This window comes from Pagrus pagrus (genome assembly GCF_965226575.1).
Source record: "Pagrus pagrus genome assembly, chromosome: 7".
NCBI lineage: Eukaryota > Metazoa > Chordata > Actinopteri > Spariformes > Sparidae > Pagrus > Pagrus pagrus.
Window position 1 is genome coordinate 14,148,243 of NC_140191.1, and position 23,824 is coordinate 14,172,066.

Here is a 23,824-nt window from a genome sequence, read left to right on the forward strand (position 1 = left end):
CTGTACCACGTGAATTGGTTCAAGCCACCGCACAGTGTAATTGAATATATATGTACAAAATAAAATAAAAAACAGCGACACAGAAAACATGGAAGCTGTGATGTTATAGATATATACTTTATTAATTCTCTCTGATAAAATAAAATTACAAAATAATTTCAACCTCAAACGGCACTTTCCTTGTTCATAATTATTTAACGTATTGTTAATACATATATCATAATTGTCATGACGAATGAGAAGAATACTATAGTTTAGTAATATTAGATATCAGCTATAACTGCGTTTAATCATAATGGTAGAAAAGACTAAGCAATACAAAGCTAGGTTTCGTTAACAGCATACTATACAATATTCCAAGCGTATGTAATTCAGTATTCCGGCCACAGCGTGTCGCTATAAGACAGTTTTCAATATTGTCTCCATTGCAAGGGTAGGCTTGTCTCTTCTCCCATCACACCATTATAATTCCTCAGATACACCTTAGTCTCTCTTTCTATGTTTTATTTATTTCATAAACAACTGCTCCTTCATGGCCATTCATCCTTTATAAGGTTTATTTGTGTTCCCTTGTGTTCATCCATAGTCCACCTGGGTCTGTTTTAAAGCAGTGAAGAGCAGTCCATGTACAGCACTGTAACAAGTCCATGCCCAGATTTTCACAGTTATTCCCTCAGAAATATTGTCAAGATATCTGCAACGCCTCCTGCTATCTTTTGTCCCCAGTGACAGCAGCGTTCCCTGCCTCTTATTGAAGTCCATTTAAGAGAGAGCACTTTGGTTGTCGAGGTGTGTGTGTATCTGTGTGTACGTGCGTGTGGGTGTCTGTTCCTGTGTCTGCATGGCAGTTTAAGTGATCGAGCAAGCAAAGAGTGTTTTGAGTGTATTTCTTTACACGGAATACATTCATGATAACAGTGCGTCGTTTTGGGACTGCAAGCTTGAAAAAGAATGGCAGTAAGTAAGGTCTTCTTCCCCTCAGAGAGGGTCACAGACACAACCGTACACTGTGAAAAAATATTAATCACATCAACTTATAATCACACAGCTAACTAATGATTGGATTTATTTTTTATAAAGTCAATTAAGCTACTAATGCAAAAATCTATATTTTTGTAATTCTACGTTTTATCAGAGAATGAAAGCAAACAAACACTACAGCATCCCAGTCAATCTGACTCCTCTTTCATCGGCCACCTTTCAGTAAGAGAATAAGCAGATCATTTATTATTGATGGACAACGTTTTGACTGTTATTTTAACTGTCTGCAGCAGACCTCTGGGCAGATAGTCTCCAGTTAATTTAATAACACAAAATGTGGAGCATTAAGTTTGTGCAGGGCTCTGTCAGCTGTGATATCATCTTCAAAATCAAAACAGATTTGAAATGCCAGTTCAACAAATGCTTGTGTTGCAAAAAAAATATTTCACTTTGCTGTCAATTTTCTGAGGTTTTCATAAGAAACGTTCACAGAAATGAAACAAAACCAAACCCACAAATACATTTAAACATCAACTCAATCTGTAATTCAATTAATGCAGTAATAAAGTCTTGTTGTAGTTGTGTTGGACTATCATCTGCTATTGTCCTCATCACAAACAGACGTTATGATGACTCACACCCTTCAGTGTCGTACCGACTTATTTCAGCTTGATGTGTGGTTTGTGTTGTTCAGCGAACACTTACGATTCTCCCAACCGAGTAGTTAAAATGTCACAACTCTGCATTGTAAGCCTAAACTACTGCATTAGCTCACAGCCACAAAAGATAAGTCGTTTGGATGAACATTTTTTACAGTGTGTCTACATTGCTTGGCAGTGCTCTGTGGAGATTGACAGTGCATTGAGTGCTTGGCAGTATAGGCTTTAGTATTACGTTGTGGGCTACTACATTAATGTATTTGTGTGAGTGTAAATAGGGCCTGCATTGTGAAAAGTATTTACGTTTGTGCTGTGTTAACTTGTATTGCGTGGATGGTGTGGGTTATAAGTTGTGTGTGCATGTGTGTGTGCGGTGCATGCCACTAGTTTTTTTTTTTTTTTTTTAAATCATGGTCGTATTGATCGAACCTTCTGTTAAAGGGATGCTCGTTGACACACAATTAGCATTCAGATAGAAAATACATCATAAGGATAAAAAGTCATGGTCATTAATTCCTGATGAAGGGAGAGAGAGATTGGGAGAGGGGGGAGGAAGGAGTGAGAGAGAGAGAGAGAGGAAGAGGGAGAGAGAGATAGAGAATTAAAAGGCCTTTTTTCAGTAATTGGAGTGGATTCCATTTAGGAGCTCTGAGTTCATATAATTATTCCTCGTTATTTCTCCTCCTCTCTCCTTCCCCCTCCTCGTCCTCTCTACCTCCATTTCTCACCCTCTTGACATTCTTCCTCCCCCCTCGCACCTTTTAGAGTCTCCATTTTATCTCCATTCTTCTTCTCCTTCCCTCGTCAAGGAAAGAGCCCCAAAGTCCCTAACATGTCTCATCATTCACACATGCCCTCCATCTTAATCCCATTATTTCTCCTCATAGTCCCGTCTTCATCCCTCTCTCATGGATCGCTAGTTTCTGAGGATCACCTCACATATTCTCTCTCCTCTCTCTCTCTCCCTGTTTTCTCTCCTTATTTGTCCACTCCTGCTCCTTAGAGCTGTCTTCAGCAGCTAGAAGTGCAGGTGTTGAGGTTGGGACTAGCCTCCAGGCTCCCCTCTGGGCTCAGTGGTGGGGGTGAGAGAGGGGACTCCAAGGCCAAAGAAGGGGCCTGGGATAGAGGTGGTGCTGGAGATGTGACCTGGACTGGAGAAACTGAAGCTGGAGCAGTGGTTAAAGAGGAAGCCGGGGACAGTGGGACCACAGCACCTCCTCCTCCTCCCCCACCACCTCCTCTACCATCCCTTGAGTCCCTCTCTCGGAGCAAGTGGACCAGGGCGGCGTGCTGGGCGCTGAGGGTGGCCGAGAGGTGGGCAGGCAGGGTGTTGAAGCCGGCGGTGAGCTGCTCCACCCGCGCCTCCAGGGACAGCATCTGGCGCTCCAAGTCCTCGCTGCGGTCGTTGAGCTCCGACATGAGCTCATACATTACGCTCTGCATCTGTGAGAGGAGAGGAGAGAGGAGAGGAGAGGAGAGTGGGAGATGACTCAGTGCACACAGAGTACTTCGAAGAAGGGAGACAGCTTGCAAATACGTAAACAGGAGTATAATAAGGCTCGCTTTAGTAAAGCTTGTTTAAAGAAAATTCTTTCGTATTGAATAAGCAGTCAGTGAAAGTAAAAGAAAGTGAAGTAAATGTGGAAAGAGGGCAAGCACGAGGCTGGGGATGAGTGAGTAAGACACTGTGCAAGAGGAAAAAATGTCCAAGAGGGAGTAGAAGCTGGAGTGAAGAGGAGGCTGGAGGGAAATCTCTGTGTGGGCGTTATAACATTGTGAAGAAAGAGAGAATAAGAGACAGGAGAGAGAGGCTGAAAGGAAGGCCTTGTCCCTGCCTTGCACATCCCGGCCTCCGTAACCATGGTAAACGCACAAGTGGCCAATTGAGATGGAGTCATTGAGATGGCATAATTGCAAAATATTTGGTGCTAAAGGCAGTGCTTCTTGGAAAGAGACACACACACACACCCTCGCTCGATCGTTTTCCACCCTCTTATTCAAGTCTCCATCTCACTCCCTCTCCTCTCTCCTCTCTCCTCTCTCTCTCTATTTCACAATCACATACACACTCACACGCAGACACACACACACGTGTGCGCTCACATTCTCACTCAGACACCCACACGGTAACAGAAAAACATGAGCACTCCCCTCCCTCCTCTCATTTCCTCCTCGCTCTCTCACTCAGTCATCCCTGTTTTAACACTTGTTCCGTTTGTTGCTAGGAGACACAAAGCCACATAAACGGGCAGGTCAGCGCTGAAACGGAGGAATGCTGTGCTATATTTTGGGGGGCAAAGGCATGCCGGGTATGAAATACTAATCTGTACGATGTGTCTCACAAGTGTGTGTGTGTCTCACCTTTGAGAGGTCCACTAGTGTGTTGGCCTGATCGCTGAGTTTCCTCTGCTCCATTTTCACACTGCGTAATCTGCAAACACATACACACACGTTAAATACACACACACACATAGACAGTTAAAACCCAGTAAATACACAGTAGCCGGTCCAGAGAGCTAATCCCCTCGGGTGTAGACAACAACAATGTGGAGCGGTCACCTTGCCTATTTCAGCTTCATTTCTACCTGCAGTGTGTCGCTTGATTTGAATGTCCACACACAGCAAGCACACAGTGTGCTGCTCTGAAACACTGTAATTTTGTATTGAAGGTGAACGTGTACATACATTTAAAAGGTGCAACGTCTACAATATGGCGACCCGTCCGCTTACTGCTGCTCAATAAACTGTTCCAGCAATCTGCAGCTGCCGTTAGGCCATGCAGCTAGTAGCTCTATTAGCTGACTTGAGTCTGCCTGGAGTCGACCTGACATCATGACGGGAGTCACCGCAGCCAGGGCAACGGGGCTAACTGTGAACATGGCTGGACACCGATCTCGGACTGGCAACAGCCTCTGAGACCAAAGGATGCTAGTTTGACGACAGGAGATAGAGTATGGAGGTGATTGTCAGTGTTACTGATGGAGACAGGCGGGGACATGAGAGGTGTGAAGTGGAAAAGAAGCGAGCAGGGGGCGAGGAGCAGGAATATTTTCTTACTTTTCTTACTCAGTGAATTGAGGATTTATTTCCATGAAATCAGAGGTGATTGTGGAAAGATTTATTTAGTGTCTCTTGACTTTGATGTTTTTAGGATGAGGTAATAAGGCAATTAAGCTCGACATAGTTCAGTCTGAAGTAATTCAGAAAGTGTACAGTTGTATTTTCTGTTTATAAGGAAATAGGCCTAGAAATATTTACTTTCATGACATTTTGTGAGTTTATATTGTTTATTTTTTAAACATAAAACTAAAATTGCGAAATGTAGCAAACTAGCCACCCCATACATCCCCCAGCTGAAACTAAGGGGGCTATCGGAGTGGTATCACAAGACAGGATGGACCGAGGAAAGCTGGTTTGCATGCTAACTTCAGCAGACATCTCTGCGACACACTGTCGCTTTTTCACATTCTGTTGATGACTGAAATCCTGGTCATATCTTACACATTGTGCCTTCGGTGTTGAAATAAGACAGAGACCTTAAAGGTGCATTATGCAGTTTTGGGGAAAACATTTTAATCAGAAGAGAAAGATCTTTATTTACAGATTTTTTTATGCCTAACCAAATTAAATGAACATAGTCTCTTCATTTCCATGACTGAGTACACTGAATAAAGAAAATGACCTTAAAGGACATCTCAATTACGTACTGTTTTACTTTGTTTATATGTGGCGGACCCTGCCAACTTTCTCGAAACTACTTCAAGCTAATTTTCCTCTGAGAACAGCTTGTTTATTAACTTATAGAAAAAATAAATATTTCTGAGTTTGCAAATATTCAAATTCTGACTTTGAATTTCTTCTCCAAAAGCTACAAAGCGCTCCTTTAAGATCTAGACTGAAAAGAACAGGATAGTTTTAACATCAAGAAACATCCTCTTCTCTCCTATGGGGAAACAAACTTACAGGAACAAAATTTGACAAGATAAAATAAATCGTCCTTCTTCAGTCCAATTAAAAATAGGACCTGGCTGAATCTCAAACCACAATACAATAATTAGTGAACTGAAGGTCTAATCTGTGTTTTCATAAAACAAACCCTGTGGCTTCCGCCATTATAATGAAGCGCAGACTGATTTTATGAGGCTGCAGACTCAGATGAACTTGTCTCCTTGTTACACGAACAGGTTTGGCCCAGGTTAAAAAGTACTCATATGCCCTAAAATGACCTTGCTACTGTGTTCACAGAGTCTCATCGACAGTCTTTATGTAACAATTAAAACAGCCCTAGGTCTCTTGACTCTCTTGGCTTTTGAAGGCACTTGTTAATGTTCTCCAGTCTAGACCGAACTGTTAAAAGATCAAAGAAGCAAGCAACAAAGACGAGCCACTTAATTGTGATGCCAGACAGTGGATATGCAAACATCTTAGAGTCAAACAACCTTTAACAAGACAGGCACCCTATTAAAATATAACTAAACAATGCATGATTAAGTTGTGCTGTACATATCAACAACACTCCTCAGCAGAGATAATATGACGATCAGAGTGTCTAATAGTACACAATGCACTGATTTCCCAGTCCCACAACTGTATTTGCCTGGTGTGAACTTGCCCTTTAGTAGATGATGATTCATTTTATGTGTGTGTGTGTGTGTAGGGATTCATGCACTTTATCCGATTATCAATCTGATTCAAACTGTGGGTGGATAGAAAGTACAGCTGATTTCAAAGGATAAGCTCAACTGCACTGTTTTGTACATGTGTGTGTGCTTGTGTGTGTGTGTGTGTGTGCGTGTGTGAGTGCAAGGTGTGGTCTCACTGATGTATAGCCTGGAGGAACTTCCGCTGGTGTTTGCGGACTCTGGAGTGGTCGATCTTCTTCATCAGCTTGGTGTGTTTGTAGATGAGCCAGGTTTCCCTCAGCACGTTAGCCGCTGCGTTCTTTATCTGCTCCCAGACGATCAACACACGCACAGACACACACACACACACACACACATTGTTAGCAACAGGTAGCCCTTGGCAACTGAAGCAGGCAACAGGTTTACCCACCCCTGTTCTCTTTCTCTTATTCCCTCCGTTCGCTATTGTCTCCCTGCAAAAGGAAAAAACAAACCATCGTCCTCTTCTTAGAGGCTGCCCTCATTCTCTCTGTCTTCTCCCTTCACACACCGGCTTGCTTGCCAGTGCCTTTCATAAACAGCTCGCTCCTTAGGGAGATTTGGCAATGAGAACCAACAGGAGTCTGTCCCTCATGCACACTCCTCTCTATTCTCTCTGGCTGTCTATATGCCACATTATATCGTAGACCAACTCAAATGGACTGCATTATCTCGGCTGGTGGGAAGTCATTTACTTCAGTACCATTGCGGTTCATTAAAACCAGTGATATTCCATTTAATTATGACATTAACTGAAAGAAACAATGGCAGCGTTACTTGCTGCACTTAAACTAGCTGTCAAAAACAATCCTCATCCCGGCAGAAGAGACGTTGGGAGAACAAGCCATGGTAATGATGCTCAGCGCAGTCAATGGCAAGATGGTTATTTTTCTTCATCTTACTGGTCAGACAGGCTTCAGTTGTCTTTGTGGCTGCTGCGATTTAATAAACAAAATCGTTCAAAATGTCAGGCTCCAGATTGATTTATGTGACACGGATCAGGCTTCTGCTACATCAGTGTGTTTCCATATCTGCATCTGTATGTTTCGTGCACTGTATATGCTTATAGGTTGCTATGTAATTACGACACAGGGGTATGACACCCAGCAAAAAAAAAAAAAAGCGCGGGTGGATACCATAGAGAAGGCAGAAGGGAGAGAGAATCTGTAAGGACATAAATTGAATGAGAGACTTCAAAGAGATGCTGAGCACTGAACAAAGAACAATTATACCCCCGTCTGAGGAGCACAAAAGACCCCGGCAGCTTGGCTAATCAGCACCTATCCACCGCAGTCAAGGACTGCTCGCACGCATACACGCCTACACATACACACACGCAGACAAACACACTATTGGCTACAGATGAAGAGAGTAGGAGGCTCTGGGCCTTGCAGATGTGTTTTCAATGACACGAGGAAGTCAAACCAAAATGAGCTAATCCAACATACTATGGATAATATACAAGACCCCTCGAGGAGGTTGAGCCACACAGCCAACCAATCACTCTTAATGACAGTTAGCATCACAAATGCAAGATTTCTTACCTTTATACAGCTTGTGAGCTGATATGATATTCAAATATAGCGCGCAAATCTCATGTGAATAAAGTTTTAAAAAATATTAATGTGGAGTTCACACGCCATGACAAATGGGATTTGGATGTTACAGGGCTGGAGTGTGAGGTAAACCCTGCTACTCCCATGTTTCTCCCTCTGAGCCTCATCTCCCAGTGTGTATCAATAGGATTACAGCACTCCCATCCATGTGGCTGGGACAGCACTGACAGAGCTGACGGAGATCCTGAAGAGGCATCATCAAAATAGTACAGCAACCACTGCCACATTAATGTCAACATCACTCCTAATTTCTTGATTAGATAGCTTTTTAACCCTCCTGTTATCTTCAAATTTACTAAGTTTATGTGTTAGGTACTTTATGTCCCTTTGTTGACAACTTATACACGCTCCATGCATCCAAAATACCTCTTACACGGCTGGTAAAATGTGCAAATCAACATAAAATTGCACTGATTGGCCTGAAATCGGAAAGAAAGATCTTATTAATGTTTCAGTGGCTTCATTACAGAGCCCCAGGGTGGCGGCAGAAAGAGAGAAAACAAATATCCGGGCCACGTTTTACTACATCGAGTGCTGGAGATGCAATAGCAATGCACAGTACGAGAGATACAATTTGTTCCCAAGTTTTTGAACCAGCTTTGTTTATCAGAGCATTGAGAAATGGGAAATGCTAATTCTGAAAGACTATGAGTTTTCAGTCATTAACTACTGAGCAAAAAAATCATTTAGGGAGGTTAAACATTAAAGATAACAGGAAGGTTCTCATCAAATTTAAATCACAGGTACTTACAGTGTTGGATATTTGCAACCAAGTGTCAGTGACAGTCAGGAAAAAGTTAATTTGTCCTGATTACGTGAGGACAAAACACACTTTCTCAAGTTCTAATCATGAGCCAGGTTACTGAAGAGCACATTTAATACCCCTCATATCTACAGGCCCACTGGTAAATTGATATGTCAAATCCTATTTATCGGCTGATTAATCATTGCAGGCTGAGTGAAATATGATGAACGATGGCATCTTGTGTCTGCCTGGCCGGCTCGCCGAGGAAGTTTTCACACAAACTTCCTGTCCAGCAGTGCAGAGGGAGCCTGTTGCACCGCTTCGGGCCATTTAATTAGATGATGCGAACGCTTCAGCCTTCATTCAAATCCTGGGAGCTGCTCCACATGCAAATAACAGGGAGTGGTGATACCACACTGTTTGTATCTTGCAGTTAATTCCCCACAACACCACTTAGTATTTTTCTTTCTCTCTCCTCCTGGGAGTTAATGTAGAAAACGGCGGCAAAGACGGCAACTCAACATGAAGCGCAAAGAATACTCCACAAGAAACCAAACGACGGCAGCAGCAGCCATCCGCGGACCATATGGCTTGTACTTGGGTAATCATGTTGGGGCCATATGGCTGGTTTGGGTCAAATATCTGTTCTGGCTGCTCCCCTACATGGCACACCTTATGGCAGGTACAAGCGAAATCTGTTAAGGCAAGGGGTTCCCACACCTCAGCATGTTGGGTGGTTGATGACATATTGCTGAGTATGAATCAATCAGTATAAATAGATATATTTTTGAAATGTCATCACAGTTAATACGACCACATTATTAAAATAGCAGTAACAGCTCTTTTCAAATAAGCATGGACACAAATATTAACTAGAAATATTAACTAGAAAAACCAAAAAAATAGCATTGATTAGGCTCTGACACTTCATTTGCTGCTCGTAGAAGAAAAAAACAGCATTTTTTCCATTCATTTTCCGTAGTCATGGAGACATTCGTCAGAGGATCAGCATCAGAGGGAAGAGCTGAGACGCCTGACCCTTGCCAACCAAGGAGAGCATTAATGACCTATGTATGCAATTGGTAATTATACGCTGTGGTGCTAGAGATTCAATGGTGTTTTCAAGGAGAGCACAAAACATAAACAAACAGGCCAATTACCTTGGCAACAACCTCCCATGTGGCACCAGTGACACGTGGCCTAACCTGCTCTGACCTTCCCTTCACAGCCGGGGTGACAAAAGGAAAAGAGACAAGTCACACTCACACACACACACACGCACACACACACTAACATGGTCGCACATCCACGGATGCCCAAAAACACAAGACAGGAGAGGGATCACAGGACACTTCATCAAATTAAAATAATAACTGTCTTCTATTACTTGTATTCATTTTTTTGTCTCCTGAATGAGGTCATTTGTGAGAAAACATTCCCAGCACACCACAGAGAACCTCTCAAGAATGTAGACAGTGCACTCTGGTTAAATTGGTAAAAAAAAAAGTGAAAACATCAGAGAGATGTGTAAATGCATTCAGTGAGTGTCAAATCAATTTCTGTCGCTGTCACAATACGTCCACACTAATAATGACGTGTCGGAGAATCAGTTATTTTTACCGTGTGGAGTGGAAGCTAGCTGCGTGGAAATCTTCGGGGGTCTAGATTGACTCCCATTTGGCTAGTGGTGTAAACATTGGAAGGCATTGCAGCACCTCCTCCTTGGCCGGAGCCCAGAGTGTACTCTCTGAATATTCAGGGCGGGTGAAGCTCTGAATATGCCACAGGGACTTATAAAAGTGCTCTGAATTAACCAATGGTCCGGAGTGGAGGCAGAATACACAGTCGGAGTGCAAATTTATAGAAATACCTCCCATTTTCAACTGGAACCCGACTTGAAAAGCTTGAAATAAGAGTACTGACCTCAGAAACACAAAGTTAGCCGCATTCACAAGGTCAAGCCGCTTTCTGCTTCAGCGAGTGGCATTTAATTGACATGGTAGTGCCCTCCAAAGGAAGGAGACACCACTTAGCCTACTGTACAGTAAGTGTGTCCACTTTTTTCAGCGTCAAGGGCGCTCTTTGAATGTTCACGGCGACGTTCTGACTAGATAGACTTCAACAGTGCTCTGAAATAACCAATACTTCAGTATGGAGCCATGCACACATGACAGCCTTTAAATTCACGTTGGATGGCCTGCATCAGGACAACGAGCCCTGACATCAAACTTGAGCACTCACAACCTCACACACACCATCGACTTAGGGGCTATGTCAATGGTTATTTAATTAATATCCATGTTAATCCTATCAAAGGGTGGGGAACACTTCACTTCACTGAACACTGCATGAAAATGAACCCTGTGCATTGAGCTTTGAATGATGATTTTAAAGCACATGATAAGGTTATAAGGACCTCGGCACCCAATCTGCACCACACAAGATTTTCAAGATTTCGACTTCAGTCCTGTCGGGCGTGTCTAGAAATCAGATCTGAGGATGAAAGCAGTGAAGACTCAAATGACGCAAAGTGAATATATTTTGAAGTATGTGTCAGAAAGTGTCAACAACACTGCACCTATTCGGACTCAAAATGATGCGTCGAAGGAAATGTTTATTTTCCTGCGTGCTGGTGTAGAAGTTTGTTTGGTACTGCGTTGGGCACTGGTGAACAACCACACCCAACACATTTTCTTTACGACACGACACACATGTAAAGATCAAGACAATGACATCAAACACAGATATTACCAGGAACACGGTTCACTGGCTGAGAGCTCTGCTGATTGACATTTAATTGACATTCTTGTTAAGACTTCAAAGGGAAGGAATCACCAATTCACTGATGTGGAAAGCCAGTGTATGTGCTTTAGTGTCTATATGTGTGTGTGCGCACACATATGAAGATGGCCGGATGTAAAGTCTGTCGTTGCATTATTCATTACCAAGCCTTGAGTGGTCGTACTCTCTTGTTACGATGATATGGCAGAGAATGGCCCCCGCCATGTAAATCAATGTGGATACAACAACTTCAATCACTGGTCTCTCAGTAATAGAGGGCAGGAGACAATTACCATCGCATAAACCGAAGACCCTTTGAAGGAAATGTCACCAAGCAGCATGCTGCATTGAGCTGAATGGAGCTGCTGTTTGGCACCTCCCTTACCTGACGACCAGCTTTGTTAAGACTGTGATTTATTGAATTTTGGAGGACAGTCACATTAAAATGTTTGGTATTCTTCTTTATCTAGATGTGAATAAAATATGACCCGCAACAGTTTTTATCTATCTCAATGAATGGCGTTGCAATGGCTTTTAAAAGTTACAAAAAAACACTACTTTCAATTAGATTTTCAGGAACATGAGACTACAATTGCCAGGGGTTATGTGGAAAGATTGCAGAGTAGCTCAATTAATTTCAAAATCTAATTATGAGTTGATTTTGAATATATTCACATACTGTGGGCTATTTTATAAGCATACAAATAGGATTGCAAATTAATGTGAGGCTGAATCTTTAGTTTATTTACAGTCACAATAACCAGCTACGGTAATAAAACTGCACAGTGCAACCCTTCAACCAACCCGAGTCAGTTTTAGCAACACCATGAGCTAAAACTAATAAATAAATGCATTAACCATATGGCTTTTCCCACTGCAAATGGCACAAATATGTCTCCGTTTGTATGAGCAGCTTGAATGCAAAAGCTCAGGCTAGTTTTTCTTTGAGGCTACATGCTAACGCGAGCTCGCTGATATGCTAACGTACTAACACGTTACTAACAATGCTTACATGCATTACATTAGGCCTTGACGTAATCCGAGACATCATAAGACAGGAGAGAAACCACTAAAAGCATTTTGAATGGAAAAGTGAGTAACGCCGGAGACGGCGGTTGTAGGACACAATCACCACCCCTCCGCAAAAGCCAATCATCTGTTTTACATCAGCCAAAAGCCAAGACTGCTGACTAAAAGGACTTTGGCATAATGTTTAATGTGCTAACCATAGCATGCTAACATTTACTGAGGTGAATATCTGTACAAAATTCAACGGCAATCCATCCATCAGCCAAGATATTTTACTAAAAGCCAAAGATGTCAACTTGTTGGCGGTGCTGTTGAAAAAGTCAGGGGATCACTGAAGTGATTAGATATGGTACATCCTCTGGGGAACAAAAAATAGCTTAATAAATGTCATGGCAATCCATCTAAGATACATGGTCTAATCTTACATGGTCAGCTGAATTCAAGATCTTGAGTAATCTACATCTAAACACACACACACACACACACACACACACACACACACACACACACACGATCACACTGTTCAAGGTGCTAAACGTCTTGTGAAAACAGACTGTCTCTGACCTGGTCAGAGCCTTTCAGGAAGACAAGGTGAGAGCCCAGCTCTGATAGAGAGTCTGTTTGGCGTCTCTGTCCATATTTTATCCACACTGAATTTATTGATCTTTCCACCCCATTCAGTCACCCAGATACCCTGCTGCCATAATGTACCCTACATATTTGATATGGGAGCTATTTTTAATACTTGCAGTCTTTCAACTGTATGAAAAATTGAAAAGGAGCGATGGAGGGAGGGTATGAAAGATGGAGGGAAGAAGACATGGAGGTGGCAAGGACGAAGGGAAGGAGGGGGAAGAGGAGGGACGATGACAGAAAGACAGAGAGAGGGAAAGGGATTTACTGTAAGAGAGACAAATGTCAGAGGAGAGGGGCGGTGGGCGGGTTGGAGGGGAGGCCACGAGGCAGGAGAAAGATCGGAGTGGAGAGAAAGAGAGAGACGGTAAGTGAGGGAGCAGAACAGAGAGGGCGAGAAAGAGATGACCTTTTATTGCCTTCGCTCAGTCAAATAACATGGCACACTGTCACAACAATACAGGGTGATAATGTTGGGGAGGGTAAAGGAGGGGCAGTGAAAGGACAAACCGTTTTACCGGCCTCTCAACAACCTTGTCTTCAACCCCAAAGCGATATGAAAAATATAGTACAAAATCACCCAAAGGAGGACAAAACATCAAACCTGTGTTTTTTATAAATTACAGGTCTGTTAGAGTGAGACCCTTGGTGCATGCAAAAAAATTTTGCTCCCCTTTAGGAATTACAGTTTTGCTTGTTTTACACTCATTCACACCACACAAGCCTACACACCCTCTTGGTGAGCTGCGTGTCCATCATGAAGTTGTGTACGTGTTTCTCGGCCTTGGTCAGCTCCAGCTTCCTGGCTACCACAGCAACCACCAGCGCCGTACAGCCTGCACCCTGAGAGAGAAGAGGGAGGGAAGGAGGGAGGGAGGGTGGAGGAGGAGGAGGAGGAGGAGGAGAAAACAGAGCACTGAGTGAGTCAGTAAAGAGGAGGAATTGGTAAATCGGTGGCTTTTTGGCCGGGGAATTAGCCCAGATGATTGAAGGGAGCGAGGACAAATATGAGGATGGGAGACGCGCGACAGAAGGAGAAGTGAATGGGAGAGAGGAGAGGATTAAGAGGGATAGCTCTGTTCCAGATCCACATTTCCTCATGTCGAGAGGAAAGCCAAGTCTATTTTCACTCCCAATCCATCTGGTGTGAGATCCATTCTATATCGCCTCTATATGTAGCCGCAAAATATTCCCCCTTATAGATGAGAAAAACATCAGAGATTGGCACTACCTAATTTCATTTAATTAGATGCTGTCAATCTGAATTACATGGTGTCAGTCTTCTTCTGTCACAGGAGGCTCCAGGCCTGCAGGAAGTGTAAAAGTGTAAAACACAGACCGGTTTGTCTGTATTCCAGCTCGGCCCACATGGGACATATGGCAAATTCATTTGGGGGAGAGTGACAGCAGTCTCTCAACCAGGAAGACATGCTTGAGAAGAGAAGAAGAGCAGGAACACAGGGAGGAAGACAGACTTAATTAACTTTCAGATTAGACACCGTCTTCAATGGGGCTGCTGAGTGCTCGCAGGTTCCTCTGAAGGGGCAGGAAAAAAGGGAGGGAACGGAAGAGAAGATAAAGGGAGTGAAGAGCTATGAGTAAATATAAATGGGAGAGGAAGGAAACACAGAGAGGGATGAATGAAGGCGCGGCGCGGGTGTGTGCGCAGGCTGGGAGGAGAGAAAGACGGAGAAGAAGGCAATGTTAATGAGGTCACATATCTCCTGATAAGTAATGAATTAAGATTAAGAGCGTTTAATGAAAATGTATGAGTGCTCTCCCTTCCTGCTTTGCGAGCGTGTGCATCTCACAGTGGGAGAGGACGAGAGAGTAAAAAGGGATATAACACGAGTGAGTTCGAGAGCGGGAGCGAGGGAGCATGCAACATTTTCTGAAGCGTGTAGGAAATAGCCAAGACTCCGTCGTGCACGCTCCGGGACGATAAGGCAGGTTTGCCGAAAATAACTTTGGCTGGACTCAGTAAAATGTAACGCACTAACACAGCATTAGTGCCCACGTCTATACACTCATCCACTCTATTTGTGTTTATTCAACAACTATGAATAAAATATGATGAAAACCGATGGAAAACCCTTAGAGCATTCATACATGTCTGTGCTTTAGGAAGAAGAGCCCTCGACGAACAGTACAGTATGTACAAGTGCGGCGCAGAAGTGCACGTACCCAGCTGTGTGTATGTGTGAGCTGGTGTGTTCAAAATGGTCCTCTCCGGTCAGAAACAGTGGGGTGCTGATTGGTTTGTCAAGGCAGGCGATGTGCTGGTGAGTGAGCGTGTGTGTGTGTGTACGTGAGTTTGTTTGTGTATACGCCTGCATCCATTTGATTTCAGCAGGGTTCCCTGTGCAATCTCCACAGAGTGACACGGCTGATGATGGCTGCGCCGCTGTGATTTGTTTCATACGCCTGGGTGTTTCCCTCGCTTCCTCCACTACAGCGCAGCCATCAACGTAGCTGTCAGAGAAAAGGGGGGAATCACCCATCTGTGCCTCTGTGCAACATCCTCACACACTCCAGGTTGAAACAACGGCATCTCCTCAGCTTCATGTACGGGCGGAGGAAAACAGTTCCCCCCCGAGCGGGTCAGCAGGAGGAATTGGGGGACGATGTTCAACACACAAAAAATGTTAAGTTTAATTTGCTCAATTAGTGCGCACAACACAAGCACTTAGAGACAGACAAAAACACATAATAGGTTTGAAATGGCAGCTACTTTGCATCTCTTTAACCCGACGACCCATCCAGAGCTACAGTATATCAAGAGGCTGCAGTAGATGGAAGGCAAACAAAAACACAAACTCACATGGGCACCACAACACTTTAACCTCCCTTCTCCATTTGACACTTCTATGCATCGTGTAAACATTTGAGAAACGGTTTAAAACGCAATATAACGTAGTTAAATCCAGATGTAAGAATATATAAATTCAAAATCGGCTTTTATTGGCCAAAGAATTTGATTCTGGTTTAAAAAGCACTCACTGTGTACTACACAGAAACAGACATACGGCGAGAAACAAGGACAGCAAGAACTGAACAAATAATTCAAAGGTACAGAATAAAGGATGGTGAATGGTACAGGACAGAAATGTACAGCAGTATGTGCAAAGAAAGTGTACATACAGTATATTAAAAACACCATTGGCCAACACTGTAAAAAGAAGAAATATATGTGATTTTACTTAAGCATAGTGTGGGATCATGGGAGTTGTTGCCTTCACAGTTAAACAACCATCACTGCAGATGAAAATCTATCTGACCTGACGCCGGCACGGATGAGGTCATGTATTAAAGTTACGTTTAGTCACGTTGGCCGACTTTTGCAGTCAAAGCTCCTCAGTTTTGGAGCTCCCTGCCAGAGGGCTTGAAGAACCAGTGACGTCTTTTGAATCAATTTTCAAAAGTGCACCTTTACACAAAAACCTTTTTCAAATTCTAGCACCTTGTTCTACTGCCAACACGTCTTATCTGTTTTATCATCAGTATTCATCTTTATTGTTGGGGTTTTTTCAATTGCTTGTTTTTATTTGCCTCAGTCTGTATGTTTCAAGCTTGTAAGGCACTGTTCAATTTTATTTTAAAACTGCTGTATGAATACAGCAATTTCTTCTTCTTCTTCTTGTTCTTCTTCTACTTTTTTTGTTCTTCTACTTTTCCTTGTTGTTGTTGTTCTTCTTTTTTTCTTCTTCCTCTGATAATAATAATTATTATTAGATGTATAGCATTCTGCTATAGTGTGTTACAAACCATTTATTAAATATTTATACAGCTTATATATAGGGGGTTAAAGTAAAGAGCATACTAACATACATGAATGAGGAACTTAAATGCACACATGCATGCATACATTACAACAACATACACCCTTTGCTGTATAGAACAATAAAGACTACACACACACATACAGACTGACACCTGGCACACCCCCAGGTAGCCTCGGGGCAGTGGTATATTCCAACACTGTTGGCCTTCATGTGTTGTCATAGTAACAAAGGCGAGAATTTCTCCTATAGAAACTCATTACAATAATTCTCAACCAAGAAAAATAAATAAATAATAACCCTGTTCTCTGCCCTCCACTCGTCACCCCTGCCAGGAGCCTCACCTTTCTGCTTCCACCTGCATACTCACCGTTTCTCTGATGATCAACGAAAAAAATAACCCACTCTGAACACTCTGAAGTGTGTGTTTGTGACAGGAGAGGAGAGTGTGTGTGGGAGTCACACAAAGAGTGTGTGTCAAGCTCTGTGTCAGTGTTTGTGTGGAGGATGCAGTCTGTAACGCTGGGCTCGGGACGTTCTGTTTCCAACCCCCTGGTTTGCGTCTTTGTGTGTGTGTGTGTTAACATTATAGTAAGAGTTGTACTCTAAAACACAAGTTGGATGATTCACTCAGCAAATGGGGGGTCTGTGTGTGTATGTGTGTGTGTGTGTTGCATGAGTGTGTTTATTCACACATCTAATGGACTATACAGTGAAGAAAGTAGGTGAGCTGGCAGATACAACGAGGCTGGACAGACACAGTGAGGATGAGGTAATACACATGCAGTATCTCAGTGCTACACGGAGAATATTGCACTTGCTCGAGTTTCTCGGAGATGTTTCACCTCTGAGTTTGAAACTCAGAAATAACATGTGACCTGCAGGGTTTAAAGCCCGCGACACCTCACTAGTTGGTTGGAACTGAAGAAGTCTCTTGGACGAGAGGTGAAACATCTTGAAGAAACTCTGTCAAGTCTATTTGCCACTATGTAGCACTCAGGTACACCATGACCTGGATGACTGAGAAGCTTCACCAACAGTACGCATGCAGGTATCTCAAAGTTTTGGGGAAGTAGCTAGTGAGAAATAAAGATGCCAAAATCCTCCGTGTGACCCTAGTAGATGATTCAGATCATGATCTTATTTTCCCGTGTTGGTGTTTGTTCCTGGCTCATCGTAGTTAATGTTGCTCCAGGCGTATGGGAGAAATTGTCCTTTCTAAAACGTGGTTAATGTTAATGTTGTGAAAGGGTCTATTTGAAAGGACCAGTGTGTAGGATTTAGTATAATCCAAATAATTCAGAAGGCTCTCTCTCAAAACAAGGGTTTGTTTTGTCCGTCCTGGGCTACTGTTGGTGGTGCAACATGGCAGACCTGAGAAAGGAAGGTTTACTGGCGATCCAGTAATTTACTGTGGAAAATACTTAAGGACTGTTTTTGAGAGATATGTCTGTTTATATGTCTTTCTAAGTCGCTCTCTTGCATCTTAAGGCATCTTCACACGTCAACACTCGGCCATTGTGGTTGCTGCTTGACTTGAGGCGCACTCAGCTCAGACCTAAATGGAAGATTGCTGCGGTGATGGATATTGAAATTAAATGCCGTTTTAGCAGCTTATTATTTTCTTGATGAAACAAAAACAGTTCAGAAACTCTGCTCTTTGTTTTGCCAGCGGTCCCATTATCTTACCATGTAACTTGACTGTTCTGAGGACTCTTTACGGACGCTTTTTAAAATGTTAAGTGGTGCTCTTATTTTGTATGAGCGCACTGGCTCTACTTTTCACCCACTTTAACAAGCTCAACTACCCTACTGGCATTATCTCCATGGGTAAAACCTTGTGCACAATTATTCTCTCAGGTTTTAAAATCCATCAAAATCCTCATCCAGGCCTCCTTCATCTTTTTGAGAAACACATTGATAATGTAGTGCTTAATGCATTGCAGGACTCTGTGATATTATTACATAATTTGTTTAAAAAACAGCTTCATCCCCAACTCAGGTGACTTTCAGCTTTTCATCTGAACATAGCCTACTCTTACTCAAAGTGCTCTCCCCCTTGGCAACAAAAAAAACATGCAGCACACTGTGTCCTATGAGAGAAGTACTCCCAGGTAACACATTATCATATTTTGAGTCATAATTTTTTATAAAAATCAACCACAGCCACCACACTTATTAGCACATTTAATTTGAGATAACCTGACATTTAGCTGTAGAGCTATTAAGACATTTTCATTTTCTTGCATCTGAAAAGACACTAATTTCCTCCAGTCATTCAGAGCAGCAAATGTTAAAGTGATAGCATGGTGTCGTGTCTACATTCAGACTACAAAATGAGTTGAGTAATTGGGCAAATTTTAAAAAAAAACTTGTAGTTGTTCCTTTAAACAAAAGGACGGTAGAGATGTAGAGGAGAAGGGCCAGTGTGACAAAGCAGAGACAGAAAACGAGACAAAGAAAGAAGAAGAGTGACAGAAGAGGAGGGGAGGACACCTGTGAAGTGAAGCAAAGAGAGGAGCAGTCGGCAGCTTAAACACTCATACCAACAGATGGACGGCAGATAGAAATAAACACATGGCCTCGGGGAAGGAGAGACGGACAGAGAGGAAAAGAGAGATGGAGGGATAAATAGAAAGAGAGAGACTGAACGAGAGAGTGAGGTAGATAGTGCTGAAAGGAAAAAGAGAGAGAGAGAGAGAGAAGGAGAGGGAGAGTGGGAGGACACGGCACACTGAAAGGTGGGACCTTCATTATGTAATGAGGACAGACATGGGAATAACACACACACACACACACACACACACACACACACACACACACACACACAAGCACACAAAAACACTAACATGCTCTTGTTTGCACGCCTACGCACCCAAAACACACAGAGGCACAGATGCAAGCTAATTCAGGGAGGATTGCCCAAATTACACAAATGGCAGAATTTCTCTCGCAAATGACAGAATGCTCTCTAATCTTCTGACCTTTGAACGAGGCGAGGACAGCACCGTGGGGGAGGGAGAGCGAGGGGGTAGAGAGGGGAGAGAGAGGAGAGGAAGAGGGGGTGTTATCCACTGACCATGATTCCTGTGAGCAGACAGACTCCTTTGCCACAGTAGGTGTGAGGGACCATGTCTCCATAGCCGATGGACAGGAATGTGATGGAGATAAGCCACATGGCTCCCAGGAAGTTACTGGTCACATCCTGGGCATCGTGATACCTAAAAAGAAATGGAATCCGTGTTCAGAAGATAAAGCCAGTCAATGGTAAAAGATAAAAATAATAATAAAGAAAATATAAAAAATCATAACGGGCCCACTGGTCCTGTCTGCAAATGTGGGCGTCAAACCGAAAAACACGCGTCCTTCAATTTCACCTGACACAGAACATAACACATAACTGCAGCTCTTGCCTCCATCATTCCTGTAATATGCACAACACTGTTGCTATAGCAACCAAACCCGGTGCAGATCTGAAACAAAGTTCCCCCCCCCCAAAAAAAAATAACAGAGAAACGGAAACGTATCGCCTTGGATGTTAGCATCAGATATATTTGCTCTCTGTGTTTAAAGCAGTTCAATTGAAATTTTTGATGTTTTTTTTCCCCCATTTGTTAGTTTGGTTTGGAGATGTGGCGAAATACCAGTTAAACTTGGATGGAGACCAAACGACGGCTTCCCAGCAGACGGGCCATGATGCATTTAATCAAGCTTATTAACCAACTGTGATTCTCCCAGATTTCCTTGGTAATCTCGAAAGCATCTGAGCACATCAAAAAGGGATGGCCACTTCTTGCCTTCCTCTTGATCTCACATCAATAACATTACACGACTCACAAAATCAATTAATGTTATCATTATCAATCTTTAAATGTAAGTGGGCAATTTGATTTACACTTTGAAACAGTGAGATGGCAAGGTCAGCGGTTACTTCATATCCTCTGCTGGTTTTATATAATGTCAGATAAATGGCAGAAAATCTAAAAAGAAAAGACTAAACGGGGTCGCCACCGCCATCGCCATCGCCATCTTTCTTATAGCCAAGTATTGAATAAGTGATCTTTAAAAGTATTAGTATGTAGACTTTATTATCTGTGGACATAAACCAAAGTCAAGGTCAAACTATTCCTTAAAGAATTTTATTTTTTAATTAATCGTAAAAAAAACAACAACTTTCAGGCTCAACATGTCTTTATGAGTTGTTTTTTTCTTCATTTTTTTAAATGCCTGATAACACACTATCAGGATTGGTTCATGTATAATTTCTCCCGGGCTGCAATTAACGATTATTTCATTGTCAGTTAATCTGTTGAATATTTTCTTGGTTAATCGATTAATTATTTGGTTTATAAAATGTCCAAAAATGGTAAAAATATTTTTCCCAAAGCCCAAGATGACGTCCGTCTTGTTGTTTCCACAACCCAAAGATATTCAGTTTACTGTCATAGATGAGTAAATAAACCAGAAAATATTCAAATCAAAGAATTTGGTCTTTTTCCCTCTTAAAAAATGACTCAAACCGAATAATCAGTTAACAAAATAGTTGGTGATTAACAGTTGACAACTAATCGATTAATAGATTATTCGTTGCAGCTTTAGATTTCCGTATTGTAATTTCCAGTATATTATTCTGTGTTATTAATCACTCATTCATGTTTGTACATCATGGGCTTTAACAAAATCAAGTGTTTGTATACTGCTTTTAAATGCTGAATGGGGCAGTTAAAATAAAGTGTCAGAGACAAAAGTGGACAAACAAAGTAACAACTCCATCGCCTGGATCAAATTAAGTGCACAACTGGTGAGAAAGCCTCATAAACTAGAGTCTAAAGAGGGATTACGTTACAGACATGCCCCAGATTATATTTCCTGCCAATCGAATTTAATTGCTCAGTTGAATTTGTCGTCCAATCACAGTCCAGCGCTCTGTCTCATGCACACACAGCACAAAACACAAACGACACAGCTTAGTTAAACTGACCTCTCGCACACTCGTACGGTCCAGGCGGCGATGATCCACAGGGAGATGCTGAAGACCAGCAGCACCGTCCCGGGGCAGATAGTCATGAGGGTTTTCATTACAAACCGTGTGTTAAAATGCACCTGCAACACACACAAGTACACACACTCAGTATAGCAGAGCTGATAAACATTGTAAAACACATATTTTTTTGCATTTAGCTGTGAATCCTGAACCTGTGCACAGTTTTCCCACACAGACTTGCTGTTTTACTAATTAGTCTTTTGAGTATCTTTTGATAGCAGCAGCACTTGGAGGATCTCCACTGTAATTGGAGTCGAGATCGGGGCTCGCCCTCTAACACGGGGTCAAGCTATACAGTGTCTTTGAGTAATTGGTCCATTTCGGTGCAGTTTTTATCTGTGGCTCGTTTGTCATCAGCTACTGTCAGACGGACGATCTGAGAGCCCTGGAAGGGTTAAGCAACTGATAAATGAGTTGTCATGTTAGAGCTGCACTTCAATGGCAGCTCCACCTCCCCGTCACTGCAGCCAGAGGGTCAGGACAGCGCCACCGCGGATACGCTGCTAAATTACTCATCTAAAAATCTACTCCATCTCTCTCGAAGTCCTCCTCTCCTCCTCTTCATAGTTTGCTTTTTTTCCAACGCTCCACGCTACATCTCCACGTCCTGATTTTACAATAATGTTTATCGTTTAAAGTCATTACGAACCTGGCACCAATCATTTATTGCGCGGCTTGTACACGTCTCTCCGTGCTCGTACTGCAATCTCATTCTAGTCCTTTCTTTTCATGCCCCATTTGAGCCGTACGCAATATCTTGTTCCCATTTCACGCTCCCGTCTCATATTGTATTATGAAAGATCCTCCACAGCTTACAACTAAGTCTCTATGCACAGCGACGACAAAAGGAGAGGGTTGAGCTGGTAGATGAAAAGAAACTGGGTGACTAGAAGGACAGAGGAGGGAAGGACTTGAGATAGTCGGAGAGATAGAGGCCGGGATTGAAAGGGGCAGTGTGGACACAGATTTAATTCAGAGGAGAGAGCTCTTGACCTTACCTTTACAACTCCCCTCACCTCTTTCTGGCTTTGACGCACACACTCTCGAATGCACACTGCACATGCGCACACACACACGCCTGCAAGCACAAAACTCTTCTGACCTTATTTAGGGCACCTATACTCCTGGAGGAGGCGTCGGTGAAGAGTTTGCTGTGCAGAAGCATGACTCTGGCGATGAGGTAGAGGCGCAGGAACATGGGCACGCTCAGCACCATGTCCAGGTCAGCCTCGGCCTGCGACGGAGCGTACGAGAAGGCCAGCCGTGCCCGCCACTGAAACTTAAAGTCCCCAGGCACTGGATGCACCGCAGACACCAGCAGCTCGAGAGCGATCAGCAGAACCCTCTCCATGGTCATGGCAATGCGCCAGTCGTCTGCTCCGTTGTCGATGACAAACAGCTGCAGGGACAGGAAGGACATGAAGAGAGTTAAAAGAGGGAAGGAGTTACACTTGTTTTAATGCGTCACTGTGCAAACTTTTCATCAGGATCCTCTGCTGGCACAGTCCAATCATCAGTACAGCTGACTGATCTGATGATTAAAGGAACCAGCAGCAATTTAGAGTAAATGTCTCTTTTCCTTTTCATCTAATCAGTAATCTATTCAGACTCCTCGCAGTGCTTTGGCTCATTTTCATATAACCTATAACTCTTACTAAAATTAGATGGTGCCGAGTCATCTGAAGTGGCTGCTCTTGAGCAAAACAGGTTCCTAATTATCACAATAACAATATTATTATCTTAAAATAAATACAACCATGTCGGCACTTCAAACAATGGTACTTTAATTGCAGTTTTCCCTCCCTGTATGTTGTTGTCTTTGTGTTGGTAATTGCTGTAGTTGCCCTTAATATCGTCGCCAAAGCCGTTGTTATAAGGAAGCGGTAAGAGCGGGTT

The 23,824-nt window shown here is 42.8% G+C and overlaps 1 protein-coding gene across 2 annotated transcripts in view; it reads right to left on the bottom strand.

Moving 5' to 3' along the window:
- Nucleotides 1–109: 109 nt before the first annotated feature.
- Nucleotides 110–23,824, bottom strand: part of kcnn3 (potassium intermediate/small conductance calcium-activated channel, subfamily N, member 3) — a 50,705-nt gene continuing 26,990 nt past the window's right edge. For both annotated transcript variants that reach the window (XM_084358373.1, XM_084358372.1), the window contains exons 4-10: nt 23,031–23,327; nt 21,866–21,987; nt 19,964–20,105; nt 13,838–13,948; nt 6,460–6,587; nt 4,002–4,071; nt 110–3,083 (exon numbers count right to left, since the gene is read on the bottom strand). In XM_084358373.1, the coding sequence (XP_084214499.1) occupies nt 2,652–3,083; nt 4,002–4,071; nt 6,460–6,587; nt 13,838–13,948; nt 19,964–20,105; nt 21,866–21,987; nt 23,031–23,327 (1,302 nt within the window). In that variant the 3' untranslated portion in view covers nt 110–2,651. The remainder of the gene's footprint in view (nt 3,084–4,001; nt 4,072–6,459; nt 6,588–13,837; nt 13,949–19,963; nt 20,106–21,865; nt 21,988–23,030; nt 23,328–23,824) is intronic.